Source organism: Stegodyphus dumicola, chromosome 8, assembly GCF_044657685.1.
Source record: "Stegodyphus dumicola isolate Sdum_Otavi_A_Nest chromosome 8, ASM4465768v1".
NCBI lineage: Eukaryota > Metazoa > Arthropoda > Arachnida > Araneae > Eresidae > Stegodyphus > Stegodyphus dumicola.
This window is the reverse complement of record NC_140775.1, coordinates 52,388,567-52,413,394: the sequence shown is the minus strand read 5'-3', so window position 1 is coordinate 52,413,394 and position 24,828 is coordinate 52,388,567. Positions and strand designations below refer to the sequence as shown.

At 34.4% G+C, this 24,828-nt stretch overlaps 1 protein-coding gene across 2 annotated transcripts in view; it reads right to left on the bottom strand.

Annotated features, from left to right (window-relative positions):
- anne (polyamine-transporting ATPase anne boleyn) overlaps positions 1 to 24,828 on the bottom strand; it is a 220,760-nt gene that overhangs the window by 187,948 nt on the left and 7,984 nt on the right. The window contains exon 1 of one of the 2 annotated variants that reach the window (XM_085821859.1): positions 9,845 to 10,129. The exons of the other annotated variant lie outside the window; for it this stretch is intronic. Coding sequence (XP_085677985.1) covers positions 9,845 to 9,983 — 139 coding nt within the window. The 5' untranslated portion in view covers positions 9,984 to 10,129. Of the gene's footprint in view, positions 1 to 9,844; positions 10,130 to 24,828 lie in introns of those variants that run through there. 2 annotated transcript variants of the gene reach the window in all.

Here is a 24,828-nt window from a genome sequence, read left to right as displayed (position 1 = left end):
CACTTCATTAAATGCACCCTACAAAGAGACGAACCTCTGGAACTTTTAAAATTGCTATACCAGTCGAATAAGTGTATCAAATGTATTAGAGACCTAAATCGCTCTGTATTATTCATCAACTCAGACTTATGTCCATTTCTTTGGTCACTCAGCAGTCTTAGCCACTCAGTCACTGGTGGAACTTCTTTGTATAACCAACAACCTGCCGCTCAGAGACATCATTCAGTTAGTACGGCCTACCACGGTTGCAACAGTTCTTAAAATTTTATTTTTTCTATACTGGTTCCCAAATGAATCACTTGATATTATCCTGACGCTAATAGTTAAAAAATAAAATTAATCTGAAAGCTTTCATTTTATTTACAGACACACACACATTTCGAGAGACATTTGGGCTAACGCCACTTTGTGTTAAAAATATTTAAAAACAGTATATCTTTAGAATGTCCGACAATTTCACGCGCTGGAGATAAAAATGTTTTATTCTCTACAGTGTCGCCACTGCTCGCTTTAAATTATTGAGCTTTTTAATCAAAACTTTGTTAGTTTTACAAAAATATGAAACAGACAATAAAACAAATTCCAAATTCGGGCTTCTAGGTGCTCAATTCGACGCAAAATGCCGTTTTTATTCAAAATTTGATGAATCTAGCGAGAAACATATACAGTGGTGGCCAAAATTGTGGACACTTTTGGAAATTTTTATGTTTTTGAACTTTGTATGCTTACAGAAAATGTTACGTTTCGCAAAATGCAAACTTGTATATATCATTTTAAAGAGAATTTATTCCGAATTTCACTTCCATTTATTCCGAATTTCACTTCCGCAATTCTGAATTTCACTTCCAGCTGCCAGGAAGTACGAACATGTTCAAAGCCGATACTGAATTGAGTCAATACTCAACACAAAATTCAATTATTTGCAACACAAAAAAAGTTATGTACTTTAATATAAATAAAAAACACAGTTATGAAGTGGTTTGTAATGTCTAGCTTTCCTGGCCAATCACTGTTCTTGTTCTGAGAACCAATCAAATGTCAGTAACTGTCAGTAAAAGCTGACATCATGTTTACACTTGAAACAATTCATTATTTTGCTTTGTTCTGTAGAAGGAGGACCTGTTTCTTATACACTGCAATTACAAGTAGGAATTTTTGTAAAAATTTTTAATATTTAGTCAAGAACAATGACATCAAGTAAAAGAGTAGATTGGACACCTAGAAAGAGATGTAATATTATTGTGTTACGAGAAAGTGGTCTTTCCTATGCTGAAATTGCAAGACAGGTGGGTGGGTTCAGTGACTACATCTGGAGTCCGAAAGTTTTGTTTACGATATCAGGAGACAAATTCAATAAAAAAACAAAGAAGGAAAAGACCAAAAAAGGTGCACCACATCTATTGATGACAGAAGAATAAAAAGACTATGTATCCAAGATAGAAAAATGTCATCAGCGGCCATCAGAAGTGATCTGAATGATGCTGGTATTTCTGTCAGTTCAAGAACAATCAGGAGAAGATTAACAGATGTTGGACTGAGAGGTTAAATTCCACGAAAAAAGCCTTATCTTAATTTTCAGCAATGAAAAAAAAGACTACAGTGGGCAAAGGAACACATTAATTGGACAGATGATCAGTGGTCACAAGTTATATGGAGTGATGAAACTAAGATATCGTTATTCGGTAGTGATGGGCGAAAATATGTAAGACGGAGAATAGGAGAAGAGCTACAGCTTGACTGCATTCAAGCAACTGTGAAGAATCCAGTTAATGTTATGATTTGGTCTTGCATGTCAGCAGATGGTATTGGTTGCCTTCATGTCATCGATGGGACACTGGATGCCAGAAAATACATTGATACTATTCTAGAACCAAAACTTCTACCTTCCATCAGAGATCTCTTTCCCAACAATGCTTCGTTTATTTTTCAGCAGGATTCTGCTCCTTGCCACACGCCCAAAATATCGAAAGAGTGGTTTCGTACAAAGAGCATTAAATTGTTGTCATGGCCAGGAAACAGTCCTGACCTCAATCCTATCGAAAATTTCTGGCACCGTTTGAAAACTTTTGTCCGAATGAGGCGCCCATCAATTAAAAGGGAACTAATTGAGGCTATAATTGTTTCCTGGCATCATTTAATAACGAAAGAAGAGCCTAAAACTCTTGTCAGCTCAATGAAACGTCGATGTGAAGCTGTAATCAACCTAAGTACTGATAACTCACTGCAATCATCACTATCTAATGCATATCGATAACTATTATCGTTTAACTTTTTTTGTTGCAAATAATTGAATTTTGTGTTTTGTATTGAATTCAGTAATAAATTCTCTTTAAAATGATACATACAACTTTGCATTTTGTGAAACGTAACGTTTTCTATAAGCATACAAAGTTCAAAAACATAAAAATTTCCAAAAGTGTCCACAATTTTGGCCATCACTGTACACATTCATGCAGATTCTTCATTATTTTGTTTCTTGAAATATAATACAGGGAGATATTTGGCGGCAATAATTTGAAAAGTGATACATCGCATTTAAGTGATTCGACGCCAAATGCCGTTTCGAGACTCTAGAGCTCTTCTAGGCTAACGCCCCTTTGGGCTAAAAATAAATGAATAAAGGAATCACTAAATTAGTAAATGGGAAAACATATCGAGTAAATCACAGTAAGATTCGTTGATATGTTTAAAATCGGCACTTTGCTACTTGACGGACTTTCAGGAAACACATCCGCAATTCCGAATTTCACTTCCAGCTGCCAGGAAGTACGAACATGTTCAATGCCGATACTGAATTGAGAACTGCTTCAAATATACTCTAACCAGGCTTAGTCCCTGAAAGAAATCTGCAAATACTCTCCTTGTCCATAATTTTTTCAAGTAGCTATTCGGTTGAATTATTGTTTATTTTCCCATGTACTCGTAAGTCGTTCACAAGTTATCTAAAAACGCTGCTTTCTATTCGTAGTCTGAAAAGAAAATTTTCCGTTAATTAAAATTTCAATTAAAAAATATATGTTGGATATAAACCTTTGCACGAATATACCATAACCGTCGGAGGGTAACTGTTTTCGAAAGAACCGAATGTGATTATAACTATGTGAAACATTTATAACACTTTTTTTCAAGCTTCCCAACTGTTACCAACCAACTAGAGGAGAGGTTCTCAACCAGGGGTGCAAGACACAACCATGTTGCATTGTATGAGGGGTGTCAAAAAAAAGATCATAGAACTTCCTCTTTTAAAGTACCTACACCCATGGGGGTAAGAACAAATTTACTTTCTTACCTCCATGCCTACACCCTCTAAGTCTAGATATTTTGAAGGAGAACTGAAAACTTTGGAAACATAGATTATAAAATCCTTACTCTTTCAATTTGGATGATGATAATAAGTTGGATGATGAACTGATGGAAGCTCTTTTAGAACTGCACAAAAATCGTGTTCTGGAAATGCAGTTTTCAAGCAACACTCTGCAACAATACTGGTGTTTGGCAATGACCATGTTCCAAAACTTAGTGAAAAGGCATTAACTGAGCTCATCCAATTTGCGACGACACACTTACGCGAGTCTGGATTTAATTACTTTTCTCAATCAAAACAAAATTCAGAAATCGCATAAATGCAAAGCAGATATACAAATTGCTATTAGCAACAAAGTGGCACGGTTTGGAAAACTCTTACTCAAATAACAACGATGTTAATTGTTCAAATACTTTATTTCCATGCCTCATTTTTGTTTATTACTAAAATTTGACAACTTTGCTTTCTTTTTCTTTTTTAACTGTTTTAGGAAGTGCAAAAACATATTAAACAAATTTTGGGAGTTCGAGATATATTTTGGGACTCCAGATTAATTCATAGAGGTCACAGTAATACCTGATTCAACTATTAATTACAGATTGTTGATAATCGGGTAATTGTATTACATAGTTTACTACTACTGTATTAGGAGTAAACACAGCAAGTAGTGAAACAAAAAAGCAATAAAGCAATTTTCGATCCACTACGCTCCACCCACTTGAAAACTATTGATTCCCTAAACCTTCCCTGCCTGCTGTTCTAGCTCACGTTCTTGCAACTCTTCTTGAATCTGGGCACAGGACTACCAATTTCTCCAACAAACAGATTCCGCCATATATAGCATTTCCTTGATGCTAATATTTTAACAATTCTGTTTCGATATTTGTGATTTTTAGCCATTAAAAATTCCTTTAAGTTTCCAAGAAGAGAGGAAAAAAATAATTGATAGCATATGTTGGTATGTTAAAAACTACAATAATCATTTCAAACGATTCAAATTCGCATTACAGATGCTGGACAGATTTCAAATGAACATCATTATTTAAACAAGAGAGATTCTATGAAAATTATTTTTGAGTTATAATGGATGCTTAATGCTAATTTATTAAAATGCTTTAGGTCTCATTTGGTGCAGATTAAATTTTGCTTCTGGTGATGCAAATTTTCAACTAAAACAGCGAACATGCACAATAGAGTGGCTTTCAGTTTCTTCCATTTTGGAAGCAGTAATGGATGATTTGTATGTCACTGCAGTCTTCTGTAGAATGCCGTTTTAGATTCATGCCAGTTATATCCAAACTAATCACGAATGATATTTATCTTGAGATTACTTCTGTAAAATGACCTACATTTCTCCTGCTAAAAACACTTTGATAGCGAATTTTGATTGCATCAAAAAATTTTTGTTGAGTAACGTTATTTTTTATTAAATTTTAATGTTCTTGCACTTATACATCACTTTTATCGTAAAAATCATGGTTGATCTTTACAATATGGTAACTGGTAGTTTGGCGACATTTTGGAGGCGATAAAGGTTACTACCTGGGACTTTGGTAATAATGTGAGCAGTACTCAGTTCCGATTACGCATTATTTTGCGTGAGGGAAATGAGAGATCATGGGATATGTCATGTGATATTAATGGACGAATTACGGTTCTTTAATCGGAAAAGGGGGGAAATCGGGAAAAAAGTCTGGAAATTTTGTATTTAGCTTTATTCTGTGTTGTGTGAAACAGTGTTGGTTAATTTTTGGATCCCATGGCCCTAACTAAAGGGAATTCGAAATGGGTATTTAGGCATTGTGATAAAGAGAAGTTTGCTTTCTATTTAGCGGAGGAAGTATGGAGGAAAAATTCGCAGAAAAAATCTTTCAATAATTTTATTGAATGAATTAGAAAAGTGTATTTGCCAAGTAATGAAGATTCTGAAGAAGATTAGGTAAGTTAGTATTTTTAATTATTTGAGGATATTATTTTTATGCATTGTTCTAAATGTAAGGTGGAAAGGAATTTGGTATTATTGGGAAAATTGTTATTAGCAATGATTTAGTTTAAAGTAATTAGGATTGTAAGGTAATTTTTATTAATTTAATGTATGTGCTCATTTATATTTTAGGTAGTGTTTTTGAATTTAATTATATTTTAATGAAATGATAGTTATTTTGTGAATTTTATGTTTGTAGGAATTTGGTATACGTTTTAGTTGAAGTAAACGTGCATGGAAATAATTTAAATATCTGACACTAAGTATTTGTAATTGTTGCGGTATGAATTCGTTGGTGACGTTTATAATATAATAGATGATTTAGAGGTAAAAGTTTTTGGATATTTTATTTATTTTATATGTGGAAATGTTCATATTTGGAAAGGGTAAATACTTTTTCGCGATCAGGTAATTTCATATATGTTCTTTTTACCGGGTTTAAAGATTGAGAAAATTGTCATGCATTTTCGTGAAATTTTTCTAATTTATGAGAAAAAAGCAGTGTACATGGATATAGTGAAGAGTGTGCGCAATGCCATTTTTGTGCAATTCTGGGATGTTTTTTTAAGTAAAAATAAGTCGGCATGTACATGGTTTATGGGTATGTGTTATTTTGAAAAACGCGTAAGGAGTATGGTATTGTGCACTTTTTCCCAAGTTTGCAGTGAATATTTGTCATGATTAAGCAGTTTTGTTTGATAAAATTTCTAGCATAAGTGTAATTCGGCTAGTAGATTGTTGGAAGAAGTGTTCAGTAGATAAAAAGATGTCTTTACTTCGTGAAGACAAAATGGCGGCGGGGAAAAAAAAATAGAGGGTTGCTGTAGGAGAGTTGGTTGCCAAATTTTCGCCAAAAAATCGCCAAGTTACCATAATGTAAAGATCAACCAAAATCATCTTCCATTAATTAAAAGTTCTTCGCTCTGGGGCAAAGGCCTTTCGCTTCAAAATCGATGTTCCTTTTTGACATTTCTTGCACGAAATTTATCTTAATGCCATGATTTATCTTGATGCAATGATTTAAATTCTTCGCTTTTTTGCGTCTGACTAATAAAGCCGTAAGCTTACTGAAGTCTTGGGGATATTTTTAACCTCATTCGCTAATAACAGAACAACAAATTTCGTTTCCAAATACTAGTGCGTGTTTCAATATTTATTATTTCAATTATTAATACATGGAATTTACACTTGATCAAACTAATAATTTCAAATTAGATAATTTTGAAATTATAATTTAACAAGATGTACGCACATGCACCCTCACAAAGTAATAGAATTTGGAAAGTAGAGATATTAAAATACTATCTAAAGTTAAATATACTTATTCCCATCCCCCCCATCTAGTTGGGCCAATGACTTCGAAAATCTGAATCAGAGAAAATAAATCAAAAATTATAATAGATTATACGATATTAAGATTATTAAGAAATTAGTGGTTCAATGAATTCTCAACAAGTACGGTTAGGTAAAGTTCCGATCCCATAATCTGCAGCGAAGTCTACTAATGCGATTCAAAAGCATAAAATAAAATGGTTCAAGTATTCGCGAAAATCTAAAATTACTCGGCATTTAATTCCAACATTTAATGAATGAGTGGGGCACTTTGATGCAATTTAAAATAAAACATCTGGTTCCTTCGGTATCTAGGATCACTGCATTCATCTTCTGAAAAAAAGCAAAACACATATACTATTCCAACTGTGCAAACACACTGCTCACGTCAGAAGCCGACAATGTAATATAAAGAAGGTCAGTTTAGCTTGCTCGATATTACTTCATGAATGACCTTATTTAATGACAATTATTTTACTGATAAAAATCGAAATTCTATGCGTTTAACCCCAATCAACTCGCTTTATGCAAACTGATAGGAATGCGATGGTAAAAATTAAAACCACGTGCATTGTGTTCTGGAGCACACGAAACTTTTTTTGGTATGTCAGAAGCATAGATCGCAAATTACTCTTTCCTCATCTCCTAAAAGTTTATTATTCAGGGTATTCGATGTACTACGAATCCTTACAAGGAATCACATCGCTACATGAAATTAACATTTATTCATGATGCAAAAATAGTTTTAAAATAAAAACTTTTACACCTTACAATTATCGACTTTTCAGGGATATGATAAGAAAACGAAATATAATTTGAAGATTTCGGGCCCTTCAGCCAAAGACTGCCTTAATATTTCCTCGTTAGAATTTTCACATCCTAATAAAAATTAAATTAATTTCGTTCTGGACTACCTGCACTACACAAAAGAATGATTTTGCAAAAAACTGCGAGCCAGTTACAAAATCATTCTCTGCGATGCACTCCGTAGCAATATACTTATTTCGTTACAGCTGATAATGATTTATGACAAATTTCTGAATAGGTTTTTTTTTTCCAAAAAATTCGTCTTACGATAAATTTCAACATAATGATTTCTTGTTTTATATTTAACTACTAAACTATATCAAATGTTCTGTTATTGTAAAATATAAAAATCCTAAAAGTATACATCTAGTTACGGTCACACAAAACACTTTCATAGCTTTTGCGTTCCTCGTTACTTCTTTCAAATTCCATCCCGTAGCTCTGCACTGAATGTTATGACGCATTTTCAAAGAATTTGGTTTCTTGCTTTGGTCTTCCCTCCCCCTCTTCTCCACGAGGAAGATGTATTAACTTCTTGCACTTTCTTCGTTATGCTATGCTATGAGAGCATAACATTATACATTAGAACTCTACTCGCCGGCTGCATAGACATGCACATCCCGTTCAATAATTCACTGAAATCAAGTTCACGGAAAGAAAAAAAAAACTACCAGCCTTTACCAGAAAGATAAAATTAATATAAAAATTGGAAAATTTTTATTAACGGGACAAATCGTCAAATGTGGCAGCCTGTTCATATAGCGTCATAAACAGTTGTGAAATAACTAATGAAAACAACAATTCTCCCGACGTACACAGCGATCTGTTTTCGCTTTAATAAAAATCACAGACCTGCACAAATTCGAAAATTAAACATGGCATGAATCACATTAAACATGGCATACATGACACATTGCTATTATTACCTCAAGAAGCTTTACGCATTGTTATTGTTGCTGCCAACTAGTTAGGTTTCTTGCTAACGTTTATGTTTGGTGCATTGTTGCTGCCAACTAGTTAGGTTTCTTGCTAACGTTTATGTTTGGTGCTAAATAGTGCCCGTTAACAGAATAATACCCCAAAATGTCTCAGAGTTAATTTCCTAATATTTAGAAATTCATAATAAAAATAGTTTGAGTTCAAGAAAATAAATCGGCAAATAGCAATTACACCTTTCTTTTCCTGAAACATTTTAGTTTAGTTCACGTATGTTCCGACTGAAAATTACCTACGGGTTTCTCTATATGCCAGGATTAACATTTTAAATGAATATCAGTATTTCCAAACGAAATGAGTCACTGCAATTTTAGTGTTTCAAATTTCACCAATTAAAATAAAATCTAAATTTTTCTCAGAATTCTAAAAATTTAACTCAGTGTTCATGCACAATAAAGGTGAACAGAAATGAGTATGAACACTCTTTTGCGTGTATAATATTATACGATGAATCTAAAGGTACGAAATTGTTAAAACAATTCAGCGAAAAATTATTCTCCCATCCTTAAGCAGAAGTGATAACTCTTATCACACTCTATAAACAATACAAACGAAATTAAAAGAATGCCAAAAATTCTCGACATATCTTATCTGTAATAAGGTGTACAGGGAATTTTTCGATTATCGAATTGAATAGCTGAAACGCAAGCTTTCTCAAACTCGCAGACTTAAACATAGAAATAATTGGGAAAATAAAGCTACTTTGTTATAGCTGACAAAGGAACTAATTTAATCCTAATAACATTCGAGAAACTCTTCGAATAAAAATCTGTTTCTACGTTTCAGAATTAAGCACAATTATATTCTTTTCGAAACAATCAAATTAGAGCTTTGATTGGTGAAAATCTTTAAGCACGATATAACTTTTAAAAACACATGAATAGCTGAGGCAATTTTACATCAAAAAGACAGGAGGGGATAAATGTAGATTATAACTATATTCATAAAATTGTTTCTTGCATGATACACGAAAAAAAAAAAAAAAGCGGCAATCCTCACTTAAGGATCATAGAAACCAATTCACAAGAATAAAATCTTATAGTTTTTTTTAAGTGTGAAAACGAGTCTTAGGAGTACAAAACATTACATTTTACTCAGCGATTCTTAATTATCAAAGGATAGTATGCATGTCTCAATGACTTCAATACTTTAATGAAAAATTCTGTGCAGATGTTATATAAAACTTAAATACATATTTTCAAAACACTTTTTAATAATTATATTTAAAAAGCGTTTTGAAAATATGTATTTTATTTACGAATCTTAAGACCCAACACTACCATTTATGCACAATTTTCATCATATCAGTTACAGATAATAGCACTTCGATCACTTGAAGTTACAGTAGAATTACACTAAAAACTCGGACTACAATTTTTAAGTAAAATATCAACGGTAAAAATGATAGTAAAAATACATACCGGAATTGACATCGAGAGTACTAGCTGAGCAAGCTAAATTAACATGACCATTCTTATTGTCATTCAAATCACAGGAAGCCATAGTATTTTCGCAAACAGGCCGCAAAACAACCTCCGGTAATTTTTTAGAGTCTTCCATAGCGAAAGACTTACCCCCGCAGCATAAATCTAAAACGAAAATGTTCGCTTGTAGCAGCTATCTGCGAAATGAAACGTTGACGCAACTACAGTAACAGGCAGCAGGCCACTAGTTTCATGAGGTGTGCGACTTCAACTGACTGATTTCCAAGTGGAGAAAAAGGTAGGTAAAGGAAAACTGCGTACCGCCTCTCTTGTAACCTTCTTTGTTTCAACGCCAAAACAGTGAAATACCTTAAAAATGTTATCTTATCGCAAAGATGATTTAAAATGACAATAAAAGGTGCATATATAAATAAAACTTCCCTTAATCGTTCTCAATAGCATAAATTTCGCACTGAAGTATCTAATCTTCCAGAAATTTTATTCAACAATGCAAGATAGCAACTCAATAAATGGGTAATAAAGTGTTCAAATAGCACGTGGAAAGAGAGTTAATTTTTTCCCCGAGTACGAAGGCATGAAAATTATGATCCAAAAGAGGTTACAAGGAAAAGGTAATATTAAAGGTGTAAAAAACCGTTATTATAAGAACTGTGAACTAGTGCCGTAACATCTGCAGGTGGAAGACAGAAAAACAGGTTACGGAGGACAATGAATTTTCGGTCAGATTGGGGCTGCACCTTTCTTTCGTTACGGAGTCTCCAGATAGTAATACAAATAATAATTACGGAAATAGATGTAAGAAATAAGTACACACGAAATGCAATTTTAATAGACGTCAAAATTCAGCTTTTGTTAATGACCACAAAAGGTTAACAAACACACACGGGAAAACAAATCTTCCTCGCAGTAAATGAATTAGCCAAAGGAATAATATTTATGGCAACAGAACACCAGTAGCTTCGCAATTTTTCCGAATTAGGATCCTAGCGAATGAACTGACTGACAGCAATGGTTTGGTTTCTTTAACAAATGCCAAAGCTCTCGAGGCTATCTAAGGTAAAGAATGCATTCCTAGAGGACTTTAAAGGAAACTAGTTCGATCGCGTTACACTTGTGAAAAACCACGAAAAGGTCTATGCAGTCGGCCCGTTTACCAGGACTCGAACCTCCAGCCCGAGCTACCAGTGTTCAGCGACTTCTACCGTTCAGACAATGCTGAGCACACAACAATGGATTTAGGTGGTTTCTTTCATGTATAATATACACACAGTTTGCCCTACAAGTACTTAACCAAGGAATTTACCTTTTAAGTGCTTTGCTAAAATTAAACTTGTTCAGTGCATGGTTCAAACACACTAAAATAAAAGTCACTCAGTGTCCACTGCATGATACAAGAGAAAATGAAAATTTTAAATTTACTCAAATCTTACATATATCTCATTTATTTAATGATTTTAAGTCCTTAATATCGAGCACACCAGCGGCCGAACGGTAAAGTCGCTGAACACTGGTAGTTCGGTCCGAGGTTCGAATCCCGCGAACGGGCTGGCTGCATGGTTTTTTTCGTGGTTTTTCCCATGTGTAACGTTATACGAGCCAGTTTTCCTTAGAAAGTCCTCCACGAAGGCATCCCTCCCCTTAGGCAGATAACCCTCGCGGCTTTGCCATAATTAAATAACCTAACCTGAATGAATATCGAAGATTTTAAAACCTCACAACGCAAAAATCAAATAATCGGTTCTAACGAAATTGAATCCTAGGAAGGAGGCGATTTTCAGTATAAGTATTTTGTTCAATTTTGCACCAATAAAAATAGATTAGGTCCCATAAGACTGGCAGTGGTTTAGTAGCGACTGAGAGGCCAGATCGCCGAACACCAGTAGTTCGAGTCGGGTTCAAGTAACGACGAAAGGTTTTGGCTATGTATGATTTATTGTGGGTTTCTCCACTGCATGGAGCTAATTTCATTTTAAAACGACTTCCACGAGCGCACTGCCTTAAATAGCCCTCGTGAACTTTGCTGAATCCAAATAATCCTAAATCGAACAATGGCAAGTGGTATCATCTAGGTTACAGATAATCTAACTCTTTCAGCCCTTTGAAGTCACATTATTTAAATAACGCTTTCGTTGTGAACGTTGGCTTTCCATTGGGTCCTCTACTGTCTTTTTCCGAAAATAAGACATCCTCCGAAAATAAGCCCTATCGTGATTTTCGGAACATTTTGTAAAATAAGACATCCTCCGAAAATAAGCCCTATCGTGATTTTCGGAACTTTTTGTAAAATAAGACATCCCCCGAAAATAACCCCTAGTTAAAATAATGTGACAAAAAGAATTTGTTAAAAAATGCTGTTGATTTATTAAGCATAAGTAATAATATGTTTAGCTTTCCTAATACTCGTATTTCAGAGAAATGTTTGAAACAAAATATTCCGAGAAATTAATTGTTTACCTCTACAGTTCGTTTCGAATTAATTCTTGGAACTTATCTTAACCAGTTTACCGTTTGCCCCGAGAGAGATACGTTCACAGGAAAGGCATCGTCATCCGTTAGCATCGGCAGACTCTCGTCGGGGGGAAATTTGGACTGAAACCCCCGAGACAGCGACCTTTTTCCAACCCCCACAGAATGAGTCGAAAATCAAAAGGGGGTGATTGAAGGGTTACTTATCTTCTCAGCGGAGTCCATTAGGATCACAACGGGGCTGTTTCAGGAAAGTAAAGGATGGGGACACTTTCTTGGAATAGCTACCCCCTCAACATACCTTATGAGATCCACAACAGCTTTCTCCCTTTCTATTAACGAACAAAGGGATTTGAATGCCATCTTTTCAATTCTTAACGATTCAATTCTTCTCTTTTGTTATAGGCCATCAAGAAGAAAATAAACAAAATTCAAGGACATTTCAAATACTAGCTAATGCCCTTATTTTCACTTTATATAAAGCTTTTTCTTAACAATTAAAAATTACATTTACATTGTAATAGATTGCAATAGATTTGGGGCTGGATGCAGGAAGTGGGGTTGGGTGCAAAAGGGAAAAATACCTGCTCTAAGGACTACACCAGTCTTTGTGTTTTATGTTGCGCCTTAGGGGGTCGTTATTCACCATCCTTCAGTGTGACAGGTACCCTGTTCAATCTGATTTGAACAGAACTTCTAAATAGGCTTTCACAGGTGGTGAAAAGGAGAAATAAATACTCTGAGCCCAGTTCTAGACACAAGAAGTTTTTCTTTGGATGGGAAAAGTGGGGCGGAATGTTTACGATTTTCCTAACGGCGAACTGGTTAAAAATACGACATAAGGCAGCGACAGTGCAGGTATACAACGTTCATTCATTTCAGTGTTGTAAGTCTGATTATTTCCTCATACGCAATTTTATTTAAAAATAAAATGAATAATTTTTAACCCCAGTTAAAAGAGCTATTCCGTCGAGTACAAAAAGGGAATCGTGGAAGACTCCAGAGGTGTAAATCTTGTAGCATTCTGTAAAAGAGAAGATGCTGGATCTCCGTATGGTTTCGCAAATGGCGTGCAGACTACAATTACCTGTGTCAACTGGTGGACCAAGGAAATGAGAAAAAACGCAGAGTTGGATCAGGTCGGCAGCCGTTATTTTCTGAGTTGGAAGATTGCATCTGGGAATGGATTGCAGGCAGGAGAGCAATGGCTTTGGTTGTGCGCAGCGCTGATATTCAAAAATTTGCCCTTGAAACAGCAATTGAATTTGATATATCCACAGAAGAATTTAAAGCATCGTGACACTGGCTGGACAACTTCCTTAAACGATATGAACTGTCTTAAGGAGATCAACAACACTGTTTAAGCTGGAAGACAATGAAGTTGTTAAGCGTGCACTTGCGTTTAAGCATTTTGTTGATGGCATCGATTTTTCGAAATACCAACTCTCCAACATGATTGCTATGGATGAGACCGCGGTATTCCTAGGCCAAGGAGCTCAAACGACAGTTCACCACAAGGCTTCTTCGTCAATTTACGTTCCTTCTACCGGTTACGATAGTGCACGTGTTACCTGTATTTTGGTGATTCGTCTAGATCGCATGAAAGTATCGCCATTTTTAATCACTTAAGGTAAAGAAGACCAGATTACATGTGTTTCAGGAATTTATGTCATTGAAAGTGAAAAAACCTGGTGCACCCAAGCAGTTATAAGAAAGTGGGTTGATTTTATGCTGCCACCACTGTTGAGGGGTCAGAATAGAGGTTTACTAGTTTGGGATTCAGCCAGTACTCACCGCGCTAAAGACATGAAAAACTTTCTTGCCGAAAGGAAGATTGATCAAATAATGATTCCGGCAGGAATGACTGGTTACCTCCAGACACTCGACATTGCAATTAACAAGCCATTCAAGGATCATTTGCGGATGGAAATCAATGAATACATTGAAAACAGAATGATGAGAAATCAACGAGGTAATTTTGTAAAACCAGACTTACAAGAAGTCGTGATTTGGGTAAAATATTCATGGGACAAAATAACTGATAGTGATGTTTCCAATGCACTACGAACAGGCTACTTAGACAAGAAGTATTCATTTAACGATAGTTACATCGCAAGACATGAGAGATTCGGACCAATGATTCAACAGGAAATGGATTTAGAAGAAAATCAGAATATAATTCAGAATTTTATTTATGACGATATTCCAGAAGATGACATGACTGTAATTGAATAAATTTAAATTTCTGTATTCTGTGTAAAATAAATATTAAATAAAAATATATAAATATACTTTTATTTTTGCCCTTCCCCGAAAATAAGCCCTAGCGCGTATTTTGGACCAAAAAAGAAAGTAAGACGGTGTCTTATTTTCGGAAAAAGACAGTAGCTCGAACAACCACTGAAACAGTGAAACACACACCTCGGGGAGAATTCCCTTCCGTCTCGAACAGAATTTCTGATTTATCCATTTCATGAGATCACTTACATTATTTGAATACTATTATACCACATATTCCATATTTCGGCTTAAGTGTCTATAAAAACCGCATTAATACAATAACATTTTAACAAATGAGAAAAATAAGCTGGTCTAAAAACTGGTTTTCAGAAGAGTAATTAACTGGGATTACCAAGTACGTTTTGGGTAAGCAAGAGCAAGCTTACTTGCTCCTTTCACATAAATACAAATAAACTAGCTCCTTTCACATAAATACATATAAACTAACGGTGCTTTCACATAAATACAAATAAACTAGCTCCTTTCACATAAATACATATAAACTAACGGTGCTTTCACATAAATACAAATAAACTAACTGAAATCAAGAAAATGACCACAAAAAGAAATGAGCCAGATAAATGAAAGGTGATTATACTTATTTCACAAACCTGTTTCTAAAACCACCTGAGAAATAAAGTGTACAAATCATTATTCAAGAGATTATTCAAATACTCGTAACTACAAATTTAAAAAAAAAAAATCACACTAAGGCCATTTATTGTTGAAACTCGGGTTCTTTTCCATATTACCGGATTATATTAATGTTACAAACAGTACTTTCTGCAAACGATGTTGATGTTTAAGTTAGCTCTCAAAAATGGAACTCCCTGAATACAGAAAAATACTGCTCTTGAAATACTTGTTTTGCTCTTGCAATATTTGTTAATACTAAACAAATAAAAATTTAGCTGATAACGATCTGAATTGAAAATAATAATCAGGTTCATATGATTCGAAATTGAAAATCATGTAGTAAGATAATTATTAAACGAAAATATTCCAAAACTAGGGTGATCGCATACAATTTTTAAAGTATTCCCACTATCGAATAAGGATGCACGATACTTCGTAATTTGTAAAAATCTATACAAATTGAAAATACATTGAATAATGAAGTAAGAAAAAATTAAAATTGTACTAAAACATAATATAACACTCATTTCACGTCTGTCACAATAATAATAAAATTTTATGTGATTGAGAATAAATCAAAGACCACTATGATTTTCATACTAGCAAGCAAAATACGGCATATTAATTACTCGTGAAACCATAACTTACAGTTTAGAAAAATAAATTCGTCTAACGATGTGGCAAAAAATGAACAAATATTAGAAAGGACAGGTGTTCTTTGAAAGGCACATTTTTCTATGTAACAATGTTTCTTTCCCTCAAGTGAATTAAATTTTTCAGCACCCACAATTCAAGTTCTCGCGGTGAATCCGAAGTAATATTAATGCAGCATAAAAATAATCATAAGATAATTTTAACTCAAAATTTAAGTTCCATTTTAAATGCAAAAAGGACAAGATTTCTCAGCGAAGAATTCACTGAAATTCACGCTGCCTTATATTTTTAACCGTACAGTTTATAAGACAGTTTCTTCAAATTAATAAATATTTCAGCTATCTTATAGTTTTGTTTTATGCGAACACGGCAACGCGCACGAATGCTATCTATCTAAGGGTAGGATTGCTTTCGTAAAAACCTTCCATTGGCGGGAGTTCGATTTGTTTTGGTTAATTTGATTATGGCAAAGCATGTCAGGGCTATCTGCCTAAGGGGAGTGATGCTTTCGTGGAGGATTTCCCAAGGTTAACTGACTTATATTCGTGTTAGTTTTACACGGGAAAAACCGGGAAAACACTCATGCAGCTAGCCCGCTCTCCTGGAATCGAACCCACGTCGAACAACCAATGTTCAGCTACTTTGTCGTTCGGCTATTGGCGGGTGGTTGGAATTCGAACTCGAATCGAAATACCAGTGTTCAACGACGTTATTTACTTGAATAATAGAGGGAAAACATTACGAACAAAAATTAATCAGAAGATTACAAAAGAAAAGCCTCTTCTCTTTATTGACTAAAGCCCCACCAGAGGACGTGTCATTAGTTTCGCTGAATAATGGGAGTTCACAACGGGTTCGTTCCTTCAAGTGAAGACCGCTAGTAATCAAGCGCTAAAATCGCTAAATGCTGGTACTTCGGTCCCGGATTTGAATCCCAAGGAATGGGCTGGCTGCATGAGCGTTTTTGTGGTTTTCCCCCACGTGTAACATGTGCATCAGCCAATTTCCATTAGTAAGTCCCACCCGAAGGCATCCATTTCCTTAGGTAGACAAAGCCGAATGCTTTGCCATAACCAAATAAAAACCAAACGATCAAATAAATTAAACGTGTAGAAAAAGCAGGCGAACAGGCTGGCTGAATGGTTAGTTTTTCTCACGTGTAACATGAATACTAGAGGGTTCCCTTAGAAAGTTCTCCATGAAGACCGGTTTGATTCATTTGATTACGACAAAGCACACGAGGGCTATTTGCCTAAGGAGAAGGATTCGTATTGCTCGTAAACACATTGCGCATGAGGAAAATCACAAAAACACCCACGCAGCCTGTCCGTTCGCTGGGATTCAAACCCTGGACCGAATTATCAGTGCTCAGAGACTTTACATTCACGAAGGCATCCGTCACCTTAGACAGATTGGCCTTGTAAGCTTTGACATATTCAAATAACCCGGCCTAACCTTTATTGAACAATTTTCCCGCTCTATCTTAATAGTTAAGTAAATCTATAATTAATAAAAGGAAACTTTGTTTAATCGATTACAAATAATGCACGCCAAGACTATCTAATTAAAGGAACAGTTCTTTCGTCAAGGATTTTCTACGGCAATTGGCCCAGATCACGTTTACTCGTGGAGAAAAATGATTAAACACTCATGCACATATATCTCCGCCCACCAGCGGCCGACTGGTAAAAGCCGCTGAACAGTAATAGTTCGATCCCTGCGAACGGGGTTCAAGTCCCTGCAAAGGGGCTGGCTGCAAGGGCGTTTTCCTGGTATTCCCTATGTGTAACGTAAATACGATTCAGTTACCCTTAAAAGTCCTCCACCACGGAGTATCTCTCCTTTCCCCGTAGTGTCTAATGGCGGAGTACGTAATAAATAATAACATTATCTCCGGGATTTCAACCTGGATCGAATTAATAGTATTCAGCGGTCTTGTCTATTCCGCCGCTAGTTGGCTAAATAAAAGGAATATTTTTATAATTTTAATTATTAAAAATAACGTCGTATGTATGTTTATCACACAGCACAGTGATGGACAGGCTACGACATTTAGCTCGCAGTTTCTTGCGGGGAAGTCCATTTAACTCAGTGGATTTTATTTTCGTCTTCTCTGCTGAATCACGATTTTGTTTGAACGAAAATAATGGTTTTATAAAGTCCGCTATCAACCCGATCAAATACCTTGATAAAACACATGACTATTGGTAACTGGTATAACTCACTAACGAGCATGAACTATTTTGAACGAACTGCTATTGTACTTAAAAGCAAATCACCCCTCATAAGAGTTTAAGCCACTATATTCCATAACCTTATCGCCCTTCCGTACTTCAGCGTTTCTTCAAGTTAAGTTTCCAGAACGACAGTACCACTCCTCATATATTGCCACAAGTCTTCTTCAGAATTTAAAAAAAAAAAAAAAAAAAAACTCTTTTTTAAGAGCCAGCTAGCTAGCTTAATATACATACCACCGAAAATGTACGGGATATGGCCAAATAAAGAGATTATTATGATAGTCTTCAAGAAATACTTGATGAACTTTGAACGCGGGTTAGTGCAACTTGTATGGCTATTCCACATTATTGAAATCTTAAATTCAATGCCATGACGTGTAGAAAAAGCATTATATACCAAAAGAGAACACACAAAATATTAAATCTATTGACATATAAATATGTCAATAGAGTTTTGAAATACTACTCATTCGTTCTGTATTGCCTACTTTGCATATCCTGCCAAAATGATAGTAGTAGCAAATTTCCTTCAATTATATTGTATGCTTAGACCAAATATCATATTTCTGAACTTTAAGAAATCAAAATACCAATGCTCAGCGGCCTTATTTACTCAAACACGGGTGGCAGATCTTGTCAACAAAAATTACCAAGACTTAAGAAGATTACAAGTCTCCCCTCCTTATTGAAGGGCGTGCTACCAATGTTCAGTTCAGACTTTTCTTGAAGAAAACCTATGACATGAAAAGAACACGAGAAAAGCTCTTTTTCAACACAAAGTTTCTAATTAAAATTGGTTGCTGGTTAACTGAGTATGGAAAGCAAACGAGGACAATTTGATTTAATCGGGATGCCTTTGCTAAAAAGTTTTCTAAGGGAAGTTGATACACATTCACTACACACATAACGAAGACCATAAAACTAACCAGCTTACTTGTCTGTAAATGAATTCGGGATGTGTTATCACACGACTACTATAGGCACTTTAAGGCCGTTGCCAGCCTGCCCATTTGCGATCGTAACATGAATCGTCATCAACGCTCAGCACCTATTTTCTTCACCTCTTGAAACTGGAGACAAAGAATTTGAATGGGAGTAAAGCAGTAACGACAGAGCAATGCCGCAGAGAAAAACTTGAGTTGAAAATGAGGAACAGGAGTAAAGACAAAGTCTTGAAAGTCACACACGTACGTGTGCCAAAATCAAGAACAACATCGAAGAAACTGACAAAGTACCATACTGAACGATTTAAAAACGTGAATTCTTGGCTTAGTGTCAAAGCTGATCATAGTACAATTTTGTAGAATTATAATGAACAGAATGGAAAGGAATAATGATCTTGCTTCTGAACAGTGAAAGCTTTTAATTTTTATTCCTTTTAATGTTATAAATATCTTCAAGTTGCCAGCGTTACACTAAAATCCTGTTCATAAAACATGTGAAAGTAATCAAAAATGATATATAATGTACGACTGAGTGATTTTTTTTAATAGAAACTTTATTCTCATTGTAACTTTTTATTTTAGAATTATAATTTAGTCTGTTAAAAGAAATTTGGGAATTTCTTAGCATCAAGTTTTTTTTTTTTTTTAAGCAAAACAGATTCTCTGCCATTCTTTAAGAATCGCTGCTGCGTAAAATATCCTAAACCAAGCTTCATCAAAACCGACTACAGAGAATCAATATTCAAATATAATAACAATCCTACCCACAAAATGAAGAATTCTAGAAAAACTCTTGCTGACAAGAAGAAAATAACAGAAAAAATTCCAAATTCACTACTACCTTAAAACCTAAATCCTATTCCGAAGTAGTTCACCACCAAATTCAGTCATAATTTTCATCGAATTTTTTTTATACAATGAAGGGAGCTCGAAAACATCTTCGGATAAATTATCCCATTAATATTTTACAATCCATTAATAATATCTTACAATAGCTAAGAAATGCTGCAACTTCAATGGAGAACACGTACATTTTATTCCTAATCTTTGAGAAAATGAGTACATTCTGAAATAGTATTTACACCAGTGCTCTACTTCAAAAGTTTTCGCCCTGACATTCCGATAGCACCGAAGTAAAAACCTGATTCTTCGGCCATTGTTTCTAAACTTAAGTAGTCAAGAATGTAATCAGTAGTTGGAAAGATGACTACTAGCGAAATTCATATCCGTTTTGCGTCATTAGCAGATACGTATTCGCAGATAGCCGACCGTTGTCTCTGTTTTAGTAAGTTCGAAGAAGATCTGCATTTAATATCGCCAGATATCACTGTAAATTACAGGATTCGGGTGCAACAAATAAAGGAAATACTCTTAATATATTTAAATTTGGTTTTATAAACGTTTATCCTGGCGATGAATTATGAACCTAAAGCATCATAGTAAATAATCTTTATATTTGTAAGCTTGTGATCACTTAACTGATTTATAAAAGTAATTTTAAGACTTTTCTTTGCGTTTCTAATACCTTTAAATGCAGGATGTTACAGAACTATTATTCAGAAATGTATTATAAAGATCCGGAACAGGATAACAGGCAATAATCATATAGGAACTTAAGGGTCGAATGCGCAACTCCGACGCGCTGCAGACACACAAAAACAGACGCAGAAAGACGCAAGGCAGATTAGAAATAATGAAGATTTATTAAAGGATTTTTGAGGGGCTATATGAAAAGCCTAGTGCATGAAATCCTTGTGGAATCGAAGATAGACCTAGTGGCATGCATGGTTGCTGCAAGAGGCATAGTTTATCTTAAGTGACGAAGTCTCGTAGTCAGATGCCTGGGACACTTCCCTACCCTGTACGTAGCAACGTTAGGGTGGTGTGCGTATCTTATATATATGCGGCTAAAGTGTTTGTCGCCGATAATTTATTGGTTGCTTGCGTAACTGTAAATTGTTTTATTCCCCGTGCAATGCAGCGCGTGACGAATATTACGAGAAAGCTAAGCCGGAAAAATTAAAAATACAACAGCACGTGCATTTAACGTTTAATAAATAACTTTAACATCTATATATAATAGAATTCGGAAATATGCAACCGACAAAAACCGGCAACAATGAAAAAACAAATAAAATGCAATAAATATCTTTATTATATGCGGCTTAAATGTCTGTTTGTCGCCGATAGTTTACTGGTTGCTTGCGTACCTGTACTAGCCAATGAGGTGAAGTTGCCACGGCACAGGGTTGCCGTTTCAATTGAGACGTAGGCAATTTCCTGTAAAACTTGCCTTTGCTACGACCATCAATAACCAAACGCTTAAGCATGTTGGCATTTTTTTACCTGAACCTGCATTTGGACACGGTCAACTTTATGTTGTTTGTTCAAAAAAAGAACGGATGTAAAATTAAAAATAATTGATGGTCCTCTGCAAGGCGAGCTTAAAAATGATGGAAAGATCTACACAAGAAATGTTGTGTACAAAGAGATCTTTGACATGTGAATTTACATTTTATTATTTAAATCACCTTTATTTATTGAGCTAGCAGTGACTCTTAAGGAAATGTACCGCCAGTAGTTTCCTTCATTCCACTCTACTTTAAGCAATTAAGAAAGTAGAAGGGGGGAAACCCCGTGGGCAGTAAGCATAGGGGCGTCCTCGCCGCCTGCCCTGGGTAATTCAGTTTGAATTAGCAGACACCTTTGCACAAATAATTTTAATTACAATTTATAATACCTAGAACAGCAGTCATTCCGTATCACCGCCGGGCTTTCTAGTCTTTTATATTTGCGTAGCATAGAAAAGCATGAAAGTCCTACAATAAATATTTAAGCTTGTACATATGGCAAGTATTTCGTGAAGCAATTATAGCGATGAGTAAATTTAGCGCTGATAACGTCGAAGATGTAGCAATTTTGTCATTATATTACTCATAGCTGGTGCGTAAAAAGAGGCGTAGTTGCCGATACAACTGGCATTCTTGCAAACTTTCGTTGACCGATCGGTCGTTGTTGGAAGGTGTGTATTGCATCTCCAGGCCAAAATTTAGAACACCTGCTTTAACAATTTCATTTCAAGCAGTACTGTGTGTATGCTCTTCTTTGTCTAAGAAATCCTTATTATTTGTGACCTTGCACATGCGACCTTACGTTTCTGCATGATTATTGCCTGCTATTGTGTTCCAGACCTCCATGCGCATTTCTGCCCTTCATAAGCAACAGTTCTGAAACTCCATATGTTTGTAATAATATAAGACTAAAATTAAACTATAATATTACTATTAATCCTAAAGTAATTTCACTTGTATGTAAATTCAATATAAAAAGTTATCTCTATATATCATGCATATGTATATATCAGTATCATTGCAGCATATATAGGTAATGTGCTTTAAATTTCTTTTATGTCACAATTCTCAAATGTAATAAAATCTTATGCACAGAAAATTAAAATTCATAAAGACATTTTATTGCTTTAGCTATACATATATATTTTTCTGAAGATGTTTTACTCTTAGGCTCTATATATCATAATATATATGAGAAAACAGGTTTAACCTTCAAATATTTAATACATTTTCTTTTTCACTCCGATTTTGATTTATATATGCATATAGTATATATGAAAGCTGCAAAAGCAAAAGAGATGTTTTAAAGGGTATATAGGATTTTTTTATCTTAATTTATTTTTAATTATTACATTTTTTCTCTTACTATTCTGTTACTAAACCAGGGCCTTATATATTCAAAGTTGTCAAGATACGCCCATGAAGACTTTTTATTTTTCTAACATAATTCCTTTACTTCCCTTTTCAACCTTTTTCTGTAATTTTAAATAACAGTATTAAAAAATCTAAAATTCAACTTTATAGATTTTTTTTACTCATATCTTCAGAACAATTATTAAAACTTTTTTGACACCTTTTTGAGTCTATTTTTTTAAAGATTAATTGATTTTAAAATTCAATTACAGTTTTTCACTGAAAGATATTCTTTAGTCCCATTTGTGTTTTAAAAAAGTCAAAATTTACTTAAATTTCATTCGATTAATGAAGTAATCTTTTTCTTTGTCTAAAATTAACAAAAAATTTCATTGTAATATATAAAAGTTTTTCTTTTGGTTTCAAAATTCCATCTTTCGTTCCATAGTTTCACCAATGAAGCCAAAATGGCAAACCTGTATGTCACTACTGTAACAAATTTCATAGTTTCGATTGGTGTCTAATGAGAGTGCAGGAAGTTTTTAATTACTTCTTATGAGTTTAAATTAGGTCTTTTCAAATATGTTTTTATAAGTTTTAAATTCTTTTTGAATTTTTCACTGAAGTATTTTATTATTTATTTACGTTTTCAACTCTGTAAATAAAATAGAATTCTCCTTATTTATGGTACAAGATTCTAATTAGAATTTACTTTGTTTTTTCCTTGCTTTGGGGAAGTTCTAATGGTTTTTTAAAAACAAATCATGATACTTTTTTGTCTTAGTTTTAAAATGTGAATCTGGTAGCAACAGTAGAAACTGAGCTGAAATTTCTGCAGAAATACAAATTTTGTTGAAATTTTTCTAAAGGGAAGAACAAGAAAATGAGTTTTTTAGATAGCCACTATTGTCGAGATTTGCATGAAGCCGAGTCTCCTAATTTTCTGATTTTTTCAAAGCGAAAATTGATTGCTGTGTACTTCAGGAAAAGAAAATTACAGAAAGATTTGAATAAGGATTTAAGTGTTTTAGTTTTTAATGTATCATATATTTCTTATTTAATAGTTAAAATTTGTATTTTAAATTACTCAAGTATGTTTTCTTTCCATATGTTGATATATTTACTGACATACTATAAATATCGACAGTTCGGGAATCTTTCTTAAAGAAAGGCACGAAAACCACCAACTTGCACCCGATAAGCAACTTTTACCTTTTCATCTGTAAAAAATCCCAAAATTGCACCAAGGTGGTTGCATTACTATGCACCCTTATATATAAGCTAACCTTAATAAGCATATATCTTCCTTGTTTTTATTAATTTGCCTATTGTCAGTATATAATAGTACATCCTACATGCAGGCAATACATTGCACGACTTAATGTACATGAAACAACAGGCGTATAAAAAACTGTACAGATCATGATATCCGAGCAAATAACAGCAACATATTACCAATCTTAAATTAGGTCTTAAATCTTAAATATGGTATATTTAATTATGGCAAAGCACTTAAGGGCTATCTGCCTAAGGGGAGGGATGCCTTCGTGGAGGACATTCTAAGAGAAGCTGGCTCACATAAATGTTACAGATGGAGAAAACCATGCAGTTGGCCTGTTCACCTGGATTTGAACCCCAGATCAAACTACCAGTGTTCAGCAAGTTTACCGCTCGGATGCAGTCAGCCATAAATTAGGTAACAATAATGCATAATGTACACTTTATTATATACTGTATTGCTAGATAAATTAATGCAACAGATATTATACTTACTGTACCTTCCCTCTCGTGTGCAGGAAGCTACAGAAATCTGATGTTTTAGTTTAATTCTTAAAATTCAGAATAATGATAAAACCAGTGCCACCTGTACTACATGTTTATAATACACATCCCGAATTTTTTCAATTACATTTCAAAATATCAAGAACTAAAGATTCATATTTCCCACATAACTTTGCAATTTATCCCAATATATATATATTATTTGGATCCTATCCAAGTTTTCCATTTGCTCAATAAAACCTTCTCTTAAGCTCAGT